Source organism: Mchenga conophoros, linkage group LG8 (assembly GCF_057382185.1).
Source record: "Mchenga conophoros isolate Kocher_MC1m ecotype Shallow Benthic linkage group LG8, M_conophoros_male_GT1.1, whole genome shotgun sequence".
In the NCBI taxonomy this organism is placed as follows: Eukaryota; Metazoa; Chordata; class Actinopteri; order Cichliformes; family Cichlidae; genus Mchenga; species Mchenga conophoros.
The window spans coordinates 10,932,546-10,944,872 of record NC_140533.1 but is presented as its reverse complement, the minus strand read 5'-3'; the positions used below and the strand labels follow the sequence as shown (position 1 = coordinate 10,944,872).

The window sequence follows — 12,327 nt, the reverse complement described above, 5'->3', positions numbered from 1 at the left end:
CTCTGCCGGCTATTCATCAAACTGTGGCCCTCCTCACCTTTCCATCTTCTACACATACACATTTAATCAGCCCAGTGTATCCGCATCCTGATGCCAAAAGATTTAAAATGAGCAGTAAAGCCATGATGGACAGCAAGTAATGATAGTGGAAGGATAAAGCAGCTGTGCCAGCGCAAAGTGTGATTAGGAGGACGGTGTAAATACGAGCAACATGCAGCTGTGGCACCGTGTTATTCTTTTCATCCCACCTACTCTCTCACTGCTTCTGTTTTATGAATCATCGCTTCGGAGCACATTCAGTGCTGTAGAATGACGTGGAAACGATTGCATTTGTTGTTTCAATAGTTAGGTAGGTAATGTTACATCAGTCTTATTGTCAAAGATGCAGACTTTTGCCCAATATTCAGTTTTAACCACACCAAATGTAAGAAATAGTTCAAAAAGTTGTAAAAACAAGAGTATTTTCCAAGTTGCAAATTCCTGCATTGTTTCAGTGGCATATACATGTTTTGCCAACAGCTCTCAGGTGCACGGGGCACCAAGTTTTATCTGTGTGTGCAGTTCTCTGTATTACAAGTTAATGGTGACATTTTCTAACTCGGGCGCTAATCGCCCCACGCCCACACATCCCATTTTTTTAAGAACATTTTTGGTAACGGGCATCTCAGATTCTTTCTCACAAAACTTTTGCCCCTTTAGGGATGAGAGCCTTTCAGGAAGCGACATCACATCAAAGTTGGAACCAGCCTTCCTTTCAGGGCTTCGCTGCAGTCAGCCAATGATCAGAGCCAAGTTTTTTGAGGTGTTTGATGCCTCTATGAAGCGGCGCGTCTATGAGAGGCTACTGTACATCTGCTGCTCTCAGAACTGGGAGGCCATGGGCAGCCATTTCTGGATCAAACAGTGCATAGAGGTAAGCAGTGGGTCTCAGGTCTTTCTGCAGGCTTCGTAAGGTTTTTATCCTGCGGGCATCTACGTGCTGGTTATCTGCCACCAACCGTCACCAATCTTCTTTTATGTATTTTGCACCTGTTTGTGTGTTTGATAGTTGTTACTGGCAGTTTGCGAAAGAAACACCATCATTGGCACCAGCTGCCAGGGATCCATGCTGCCATCTATCACAAACGTCATCAACCTGGCTGACAGCCACGACCGCGCCGCCTTTGCCATGGCAACGCACGTCAAGCAGGAGCCTCGCGAAAGGGAAAACACCGAGACCAAGGAGGAGGTGAGATACACAGACAGGCGCACAACGCCTCGCAACGTGTCTCACATAAATTGCCACATTATCCCATTAGGAGTTTTTACATACTGTGGGTCTAAGAAAAGAGTAATGCTGTGCCTCTTTGCTCGTCTTAAAAATTGTCTCTGTTGTCGTCATTCGTCCATTATCAAGAAGCTGTTGATAAAATGGTCTTTCAAAAACAGCCCAACACGAAGACTAAATGTCAAAGCTTGAACAACAATACATGTTTTTCCTCTCCTCATTTACCCCCTGGTAGGATGTAGAAATTGACATAGAATTAGCACCAGGTGACCAGACAGCCATTCCCAAGACTAAGGAGCAAGCAGAGAGAGACACAGGCAACCAACTGCACATGCTCACCAACCGCCATGACAAGTTTCTTGATTCATTACGGGAAGTCAAGGTAAGGCACGCCTTCAGTTTTGACCGGCTGATGAAATGAATTGAACTTTGATAGAGTGTAGGCAAAATTACAGAGATCATCCAAGGTTGACTACTTGCAGTTCAAAAACAATGTTTTATGTATTAAATTAATTATAGTTTCAAAACATTTTCATGTTCCAGTGGCATTATTCATTAACCCCCAAGAAGGATGAAAATGTCAGCAATATTCTTGAGCCCTAAAAGCATGAATTAAGAGTCAGTGCCTTGCAGAATCAGCAGCCAGAAGCTTTCATTTGTCTCTTTTCTGTGTTAGACGGGGGCACTTTTAAACGCCTTGGTTCAGCTCTGTCACATCTCCACACCGCTGGCTGAAAGGACCTGGGTCCAGCTTTTCCCTCGCCTCTGGAAGATCCTGTCTGACAGACAGCAGCATGTAAGTATAATTTATTAGCATCTTTCTTCTTCTTCTTTTTTTTTTTTTTTGGGCTCCCAGAGCAAGAATGGACAAAAACAGTGTGTGACGTGCATGACCAAACCATCCAATATCCTGTGAATAGTCAAGAGAAAGACATGCATGCTGCATTGTGATTTACATGATGATTTCTTTTTAGCTTCAGCAATAGCAATATGTACATCCAAAGACATAAAGAAATATTATTTAAATGCTCCCTTAGGCTTGTTGTGTCCGCTATGAAATTCCTTTAAAGGGTTCACATTATTATTAAATGTCAGTAGATGTAAACTGCAGCTCGATTAGCAGGTAGAGACTTAAAACCAACAGATGTTATTTCTAGTTAACGTGTACATTTTCTTTTTGTGGTCATCATATACAAACACATGCCTTTCTGTACTGTTTCAATAACTTGTGCAAACAGGCAGAGTCTTATTTCTGTCTCAAAATAATTAAAAGTGATTCAACTTTTAAACGAGATGCAGTCACTGGTCAGATTCTGAATAATTTATTCCTATGCCAGACCTCAAGCCACAAATACTTAAGTTATTTATTTTGATGCCTGTCTCTGCATTTTATGTAGCGATTATGCCAACTTATGGTAAAAATGGAAAGATTACTGCAATTGAGGCTTTCTATCCCTGGGTTGACTCTTACAAGGGAATGACAGAAAAGTATATTTTCCATCGGAAGGATTTTGATGACACGTTGGCGTTCACCACCAGTCTAATTAAAGTGACCATTAAGGCATAAATTACTCCATGCTGTCATCGGGCAGCGAAAATTGCATTCATTACCAATACATCAGAGTGTGTCAGTCATGATTTTCAGAGCACTAACCCCATGATCATACTCAAGGTCTATTCTGTCCAAATGTGTGAGTCTCTGATTGCAAAGAGTGGTAGCATGCAACTCAAGCTAGCATATCATGCATTTTCACTGATTTTCACATTGTATTGAATAAATATATACCTCCTTCAAAGTTGCATTACTTTAAAAAAGGACGGCTTATAAAAAGAGCTGGACAAAGTGGTTTTATTACTAATGCAGTAACCATGTTTTTGCAGTATTGCAGAAAATACCGTAGATATGTATGTAAAAGTGCAACATGGTTCACTGATTGGTCTTGACTAACTTGTTGATCATGATGTGGTGTGATACAGAAAAGCAGCATACAGTTGTGTCATTTGTCCCTTGCCATTCCTCTTATGTGTTATCCTCTACCTCTTTTTTCCTGTTTCTGAACAGCACTCTCTTACTGGAAAATGGTATCATGTTGCATCCCGTACATGCAATTCAATGCTTTCGTCAATATGTTGTATCAGAGCACTGCTGCTAAAGTAATACTGGGTAGTTGATGATCTCGCCTTTTCTCCTCTCCAGGCTTTGTCCGGAGAGATGAGTCCTTTCCTTTGTAGTGGCAGCCACCAGGCCCAGAGGGACTGCCAGCCGAGTGCCCTAAACTGCTTTGTGGAAGCCATGTCCCAGTGTGTACCTCCTATCCCCATCCGTCCCTGTGTCCTGAAGTACTTGGGCAAGACTCACAACCTCTGGCTACGTTCCACTCTCATGCTGGAGCAGCAGGCCTTTGAAAAAGGTCTTAGTTTGCACAGTAAACCCAAGCAGAGCACAGAGTTCTATGAACAGGAGAGCATCACGCCACCTCAGCAGGTAATGGGTTTTCATTTAGATTGTGTGTTGACTTTTTAAGGCTTTTTAAACAATCAGGACTCTGTAAGACAAAGAAAAGTCCAATAAAATCAGGAATTCTATTGAGTAAATAAACTCCGATATTGCGAAACACGATCAACGCAACCCTGAAGTCATTGCCATTTTCTCAGCTTTGCAGGCTCTACTACATGTGCTCAAGATATCTGCTCTGCTGGATAAATTGTGCTATAAAGTATATTTCTAACCCAAGCATCTTTTTTGCATTATGGTCTATAATTATGTAGGGTCACAGATATGCAGATATCTCTCTCATAGTCGGTGGACTGATATGAGTCAGGCGTTAAACAAAATAAAATGAACTTGGCTCTTTCATGCTTATTGCTGCTGTTCCTTTCATTAGTGGTTCTTTTCCACAGTGGAGGGTTTAAACATATATTTGTCACGTCACTGCAGCCTCGTCTTTGAAGCTGGAAAATCTCCCTCTTATCCTGTCTGAACTAGACTCATTAGCAAATCTGCTCTCATTAAATTTACAGTTTGATCACTGCAGATGATCCAATTTGTTCTGCTTCTATCCATATTGTGTTCTTCTTCCGTATAGGAGATTTTGGACTCTCTGGCAGAGCTCTACTCTCTACTCCAAGAGGAGGACATGTGGGCAGGCCTGTGGCAAAAGAGGTGCAAGTTTCCTGAGACGGCAACAGCCATTGCCTATGAGCAGCATGGCTTCTTTGAACAGGTGAGAGGAAGCTTAAAGTAGACTCACTGAGGTAGTAATTTGTGGTGCTGTTATGCTGTAATGTCTATTTTGTTAACCCAAAACATATATATTCAGGCTCAGGAAAGCTACGAGAAGGCAATGGAGAAGGCTAGAAAAGAGCACGAGAGGAGCAATGTTTCCCCGGCAGTATTCCCAGAGTACCAGCTGTGGGAGGACCACTGGATACGGTAAGATTTATGTTTCTTAAGTCCATACAAGATAGAGTCATGACAAGAAATGACCCTCATGCTTCCCTGCAAATCCAGCTGTCTCTTGTGTTTTTATGTGTGCTTTTTAAAAAATGTGCTGTGAATTTACTTGGTGTTTGCTGCATTTTACAATGAAGATCATTCCTAAAATGAAAAGGACACAGAAATGTGTAACGCTTGGAAAGTATGTTTAGGGTTTTAAATGATACATTGTGACTTTTAAAAAGACTTGTAGAAAACAAAGCAGACATGTTGATTAAGTGAGAGACAGGAAGAAAAAGCGGAGCTGTCGAGGATGTGAGTTGCAAAGCAGCCTGTTGATGCTAAAAACATGGCCTTAAAAATGGCATAGCAATGTAGATTGAGCAAATAAAAAAACCTGAAGAAATGTTATCGTCAAGTATAGAAAATGTAATCTTTGCTAAACTTCTCATCTCCTTTGTCTTTAGCTGTTCTAAGGAACTGAACCAGTGGGAACCGCTGACTGAATACGGCCAGTCTAAAGGCCATTCAAACCCTTATCTGGTGCTCGAGTGTGCTTGGAGGGTTTCCAACTGGGCTGCTATGAAGGAGGCTCTGGTGCAGGTGAGGGGTGCACAGTTCCAATATATAAGTATTTATATATATATGTGTGTGTAATTCTTTCTACACACATTCACGTAGATTTCTTCTCTCACTGTCCTCAAAAGGTACCAATAACAGTTTCACAGGAAATAGAAACAGTAACTGCAAGTTGTCACTAACAAAGTCACAGACACAGTGGAGCCTGTAGGCATGAACCCAATGAACCAGACAGACTCCACTAAACTTTTCTTTTTTTTCTTTTACTCCTGTTACTAGTGCAGTCCTGGATATTAAACCCAGGCCTCATGTTAGTGTGAGGTAGAGAAACTTGATATTGGTGCTGTCTGACCTCTCTGTAACCTCACACACCCTGGAAGAATAAGAGTGGCGGCCATAAAGCTGTGGAAATGCAGTTAAGCTGTTTAGTCCATGAATTTATTGGCCTCATGTTTTCCTAAAACAAAGTATAGATGGGTGGCGGGTGTGTGATAGTACTTGACATATAACAAATACTCCTACTTTGCTCTTTCAAGGAGACTTGGAACCAATCCATTGAGCAGCTCTGTCCGAAGGTGACATCTAATTAAATTGTCTGGATGCCAACACCAGCTTCACTATATCCCCTCCTTCTTGTTTCATTCTTTTGCCTCCTCTGTTTACTCATTCCTCTTTCTTTTGTCTCATGCCTCCCCAACCTCTCTTCTTTACTTGGTCTTCTTTCTACTATTACTGCCCACCCTACTTTTACTTTCACCCCCATCTCTTCATCCCTCGCTCCATAGCTCTGGCTGCAACAGCTAATATTTACGACAGCTGTGTGTGTGTGAATAATTACCCCAGCATCTGCTGCAGGGTGATTTGTTTTATGGTGGAGGAGAGGAGCAAGGCTTTCAGTTTCCTGCATGCCCACTCCTCACCAGCTCAGAGGCGAAGTCCAAATGTCCCTGCTTTCAATTAAAGCTGGCTCTTGATAAGGGCGGCCCTGTCTCCAGGATATTCATCAAGCGTCACCCCCGATAAGTGCGCTTTGACCGATCACTGTAATTTTCTCCAGCATCGGAAGAGCTTTCGCAAATGCACACACCTATACCTCCTCACTCTCTTGCTCTTTTCACTCTTTATCCTTTTGGCCTTCTGTCATTCTGTGTCTCTTGCTCACTTATAAACGCACAACAGCAGGCCACAGGTGTGACGTAGGAGCCTCCCTGCGGGTGTTATTTGTTTGATGCTAATGCGGTGAGCTTATTAATCAATAGCAAGGCCCTTTCTGCTTCTTCGCCTCTGTGTCAGGCGTGTCAAATTTATTAGTCATTAGTACAAAAGTTCCGCCGAACCCATTCACAAAATAAATCGCAACCAATATTGTTGTATATTTGTCTAAGTACTAAATTGCACAAGGAAAATGTCACAGGCCCTTTCCCCTCAGATGTTTTCATGTAATTAAAACTGCTACAGCACTGTGAAGAGTGTGCGCTGTTCTACTTGACATTATGGCGACAAATACACACAGGAAAACAAACAGGCAATTCAGTATGAACTCCTCTGGAATTTACCTAAAAGCAGTACATGTGAGAATGTAGATGTTTGCTAAACCTCCCAACCTAACGCACAAAATTGTCAAAAGTTCATGTGTGAAATTCTTAATTCTTTCAAGCTATTTATATTGCATATGTATATTTATATTTGAAGCATAACGTTGTGCACTTGTTATTCACATAGCCTGTGTTTTACCCGTTGTAAGAAAATGACATTAAAATGAAATTGATACTCACTTTTCACAAGATTTTTTTTATCCTGTGTTTCTCCCTCTATTTTTTTTTATTTATTTTTTTTGGAAAGAAAAGTAGATTTATTTTTAACATAAAAAAATGCAAGAGAAAGATGTTTCTCATTGTCATTTTCCAGAGATAGTAGATTATAGAATGACGATAAGATGGATTCAAAACACACATTTATGCTGATGAACAAAGGAAACGTATAGATTTTCAACAACCGCACTGTTCTTGTAAATTATCGTGGCAGGTATATGATAGTAAAAGTCCATTGCTGTACGAGACTGATCTCATCTTTTAACTGTTATTGAGCAAAAGTATGCTAATTTGAATCAAAATTGTGATTGTTCTACTAAGTTGCTACCATTAATTTTTGTTTAAATATTTCATTTTCTTACTGTATGAATTTCCAGGTGGAGCTAAGCTGCCCTAAGGAGATGGCTTGGAAGGTGAACATGCACCGTGGCTACCTGGCAATCTGCAACCCAGAGGAGCAGCAGCTCAACTTCATAGAACGGCTGGTGGAGATGGCCTCCAGCCTGGCCATTCGTGAGTGGAGGAGATTGCCTCACATTGTTTCCCATGTGCACACGCCATTGCTTCAGGTCAGTATACCCAACACATAAAGAGTTTGGATTTAGACCCTAAGACATTGTGCTGTTGAGAAATGCTGATAAGCCCCCTCCCCACCTTCTCACTCCATTCTTGTAAAATTGAGACAGATGATTAAAAAAAAAAAATCAAAAACCCTTTAAGCCTCTCTGATTCCACCACAAGAGATTACAATAGACAAGGCAAAGATGAAAAAGGAGAGTGGAAAAAAAGGCGGCAGACTGAGGGACTGAAAATTGAAAAAGGTGGAGAGTGAACAGAATGGAGGAACACGGGGAGAAAGAGTGAAGAATAAAGAGTTAGTTTAGAACGGCTGTAATTACTTCCCTGCCATCAGATACTATTTGATTAAATACCTGCAGCAGAATTACATTTACATGATGAATGGGATAGTCTGAATGAAGGTTAGAAATGGGCCATCAGCTGATATTAACAGATAATTGTGAAAAATATTGTACGGCCTAATTTATTTTGTTTTGGGAGATTTCATTCCGGAATGGGGGGTTAAGTCTTCAGCTTGCTCTGATTTACTACATTTATCTTTTCAAAATGGGTATTTGAATTGTGCAACTATGTTCCTCGTTAGTGTGTGTGTGTATTTGTGTTCATGCTCGTGCATGTGCTCGGATATGTGGAGTCCAATTATTTAGCCTAGCCGAGGGAAAACAAGCTATTTATTCCTCTGCCCAGCCAAGCGGCCTGTTGTAAATCTCCATTCCAAACTCTATATCTCAAATTCACGACTCCATGAGCCTTACAGACCAAGAAGCCCAGACTCTGCAAATACAGTGAGGTTCAACTACTATTTGAATCAAGTTATCATCAAATCCCAGCTCTCAGCAGTGGCTGACGATCAATGGATTATCATCCACACTATTGATTACGAGGGCTGGCATTAATATTGATTGATGAGTAGTTATAATAGAATGATTGATTATATGTTCACAATGCTGCTTTGGGCCAATCAATGAGGCCTCTTTTCACAGAATGAGATAGAAGCCCTCGCTTATCATTTTCACATTTTCCCCATCTCCGTGTCTTTTTTTTTTTTTTTTTTTTTTCCCCTTTTTTTCTGGCCACATCCAAGCAGATTAGCTATTGAATAATGTAGGAAGGCATAATGATTTTGCCTGCAAAATAATTTTGTTGCCATGAAAAAAAACTACTGCTGCATTGTACTCAATGTGTTTTGTTCTTGTTCCTGTGACATTTTAACAATCTGCAGTATCACAAGGTTTCTTTGACCAATAACAATTGAGGCATATTGGCCTGAAAGCATTATGTACAAATAAATAGTGTAAAAGTTCATAATGTGATGATATTTGCTACATAAAGAGTGTCACTGTTTTGAGCAGGCATTGCTGTTTTTTTTTTTCCCCAAACCTGTAGACCTCGTACTTGACTATGAGTTTCAAGAAAATGACTTGGATGTGGTTAGATTAAGTGATGTTGTTTTGTTTGTTTTTTTTACCTTATCTCTCAATAGACTAACAGTCCTTCATCCTGCTGCATTTTAAATCATCCTTTTTAATCTCCATGCTTTTACATTAGCGTCTCCTTTCCGTTAACACAGCAGTCACGCCATCTTTCTTGCCATCACCCTTCTTGTTCGAGCTATGGCTTCTACTCGTGTCTTTCTGTTAACGAAATTCTAAATGTCAATTTATCGGTGGGTTGATATTACCGACTTAATGATCCATCAGCATCACATTTATAACAGCTAATAAGTGAAATTTAAAAAAATAGGAAAAGACGAGAAAAACTCCCCCGAAACATTCTCTTGACAAGATGGTTATTTATGACAGATGGACAATGTGTATATCTCGCAGAGCAAACTAAGCAAGGAAGTCTGGATGGATGTTTACATTTGTTTAGGTGTGTAGACAAAATATTAACAAGATTAAGATCAGCTGGTGTACGTTCTGGACCAAATCTCTAACGCTGACTGTAGGAGCAGACCTGGCAACACAAAATTTTGACTCGACATCAAAGAAAAAGTTATTGTAAGCAAGACAACCATTTGATATATTTCTGCTACTTCAAATGCTCAAATAAAATTCTACATGTTCAATTTAAAGTGGTAATGTACAGCTCCATCAGTCCTCCCTCACTCAAACCTCTTCTCATTCTATTTGAACCCTCTGCGGTAACCCTACCTCCCTATGGTATCAGAATATGGCGAGGGTTACTTACCCTGATGTCATTGTCCTTGCTAAATAAATAAGAATTGCTTTTCAACTACTTTTAACTTTACCTTCTCATGCAGTCAGCATTTATTTTATCATAAGATAGTAAAAGAAATTCTTATTGAAAGCTTCTTAGTTATAAAACTTTCAGCAGGAATAGTCAAAGAATCAGGCAGGCATGTTTAAGTTTATCATGAATATTGAATCGTAAATACAAAAAAGGTTTAGTTATCATTTCTCTCCAGGCTGCACAGCAGATCATTGAGCTGCAAGAAGCGGCCCAAATTAATGCAGGGCTTCAGACGGCTAACCTCGGCCGCAACACCAGCCTCCACGACATGAAGACTGTGGTGAAAACATGGAGGAACCGACTGCCTATTGTTTCGGACGACCTGTCGCACTGGAGCAGCATATTCATGTGGCGCCAACATCACTACCAAGGTATGACACGTGCTCTAACACAACTGCATCTAAATGCAAGACCATGATATACTGAAACATAAATTTAGCCATTGTACACGTGTTACAGGATGCCACACTCATGCAGACAAACTTTCACATTGCTGCTTTGGTGTCCACTACTTCCATGAAGGGCTCTTCTTTAAAAGGCCATGACGTGCAGAACCCCCTCAGGGTCTCAGTACCTTGCCAAATGTCAGCCCACTAAAGCACTCTCTCTTTCACTGCAGGACACAACACACACACACTCAGACACACATGTTTACCTTGCTCAGTGCTCAGCTCTCTCCCGCAGTGACTTTGAAACCATTCAGAAAGGCAGCCACTGCAAAATGTGATGTCTCAAGCAACTTGAGCTTCAACTCTTACTGAGAGGCACTGAAATAATGATAGCGGTGGTTCTGCAGCACCATGCCAATAAAATCCACTTCATTTATACATGACAGCCTTCAAACTTAAAGTGAAATGGAATTTTCTTGATGAAATTCATCGCCATGGTTCATTTACTGTTCAATACGTTTAGTGTCCCCAGTGCCCTCCCCTGCGTTATGACAGCAGAGCCTTTAGAGTGCTTGAAGTTCCCCACCCTTCAGACTGCCCTAAGCGCCCCTCTTTTAGGTTTCTTTATCAACTTTATCAATTGTGCAGGGGAAAAAAATGCTTCTTTGTCTTTTTGTCCGTCCACAGCCATTGTGACAGCATATGAGACAAACACACAACACGATCCCAACAACAACAACGCCATGTTGGGAGTTCATGCCTCAGCTTCTGCTATCATTCAGTACGGCAAGATAGCTCGCAAACAGGTACTGGTTCAAGCCGACAAACTGACTTCTATTAAAATGAATAAATGCAATCTGTAAAGATCAATGTCACGTTTAGCATCCATCTTTTAAAGAAAAATAATTGTAACCTATCGCACTTTTTTCCCCCAGGGTTTGGTGAATGTGGCTCTGGACATTCTGAGTCGTATCCATACCATCCCCACAGTGCCCATTGTTGACTGTTTCCAGAAGATCAGGCAGCAGGTCAAGTGTTATCTGCAGTTGGCAGGTGTCATGGGCAAGAATGAGTGCATGCAGGTGAGATACAAAGCTCCATGTGTTCTGCTTTCTGCTTCTATATCAAATTGAAGCGACTGCTACCTTCTGCATATATCATTTTCACCTTTCATGGAAGCATTTGACGCGTTAGTAATTTAAGTATTTGGGCTGATATCTGCCAGCAGTAGCTCGAGGCATAGTTAGAGGTACTTTGAGTGGGAGCTATAGAAAGAGCAATAAGTGTTTGCAGTAAAATAATTTCCCTGCTCCACAGGCTCTAGGTGACAAGTTATAGCAGTGAGACTTATAAGAGAGTGTGTAACTCAGGAGCTTGCTCTTAAGCCCATGGAGTGCTCTGATTAATAGAAGTAGTTCAACACACCACAAGTCATTAAAAGTGCCAGTAGACACTCTTCTCTCCCTCTCTCCCTTCTATCTCATCTGTGGTTCTCTCTGTCTATTTCTCCTGCTACACATCGTTTGTCACAGCAGTACATAGGGGACACCTAATCAGAGGCTCACCGTAATGGAAGTTTAGTTCCCTTAACACCTCTACTCTTACTTCTTAATGAACAGTGAGCAGTTTGTTTGTTCTTCACCTGTGATTATGGCTCTGTCTAAAACACAACGTTGCGGCACTTCTTGAGAAATCTTCTGCCTAACGTAGATGAAAATTTACCTGCTGCAGTTTTGTTTTAAGTTTAACTTTTGTTGTTCTGGCGTCTGTCTGTCAGGGTTTAGAAGTGATAGAGTCAACCAACCTGAAGTACTTCACCAAGGAGATGACGGCCGAGTTCTACGCTCTAAAGGGGATGTTCTTGGCTCAAATCAACAAGTACGTTAACCAGATGTTTAGTCTTTGATGGCCTTTCATGCATTGTGCTTTTTTTTTTTTTTGCTTTTTTTTTTTTTTTGTCAACATCCAAGTTTATATTTCTGGCGCTGCCTTCCCTTTATTCATCATCACATT

General features: G+C 40.9%; 1 protein-coding gene across 3 annotated transcripts in view; it reads left to right on the top strand.

The window, feature by feature from the left end:
* trrap (transformation/transcription domain-associated protein) overlaps positions 1–12,327 on the top strand; it is an 87,678-nt gene that overhangs the window by 49,693 nt on the left and 25,658 nt on the right. For all 3 annotated transcript variants that reach the window (XM_085284013.1, XM_085284011.1, XM_085284012.1), the window contains 13 exons: positions 700–913; positions 1,049–1,228; positions 1,503–1,649; positions 1,944–2,063; positions 3,465–3,752; positions 4,354–4,491; positions 4,588–4,700; positions 5,171–5,306; positions 7,471–7,662; positions 10,101–10,296; positions 11,002–11,120; positions 11,250–11,396; positions 12,092–12,192. In XM_085284013.1, coding sequence (XP_085140139.1) covers positions 700–913; positions 1,049–1,228; positions 1,503–1,649; positions 1,944–2,063; positions 3,465–3,752; positions 4,354–4,491; positions 4,588–4,700; positions 5,171–5,306; positions 7,471–7,662; positions 10,101–10,296; positions 11,002–11,120; positions 11,250–11,396; positions 12,092–12,192 — 2,091 coding nt within the window. The remainder of the gene's footprint in view (positions 1–699; positions 914–1,048; positions 1,229–1,502; positions 1,650–1,943; positions 2,064–3,464; positions 3,753–4,353; positions 4,492–4,587; positions 4,701–5,170; positions 5,307–7,470; positions 7,663–10,100; positions 10,297–11,001; positions 11,121–11,249; positions 11,397–12,091; positions 12,193–12,327) is intronic.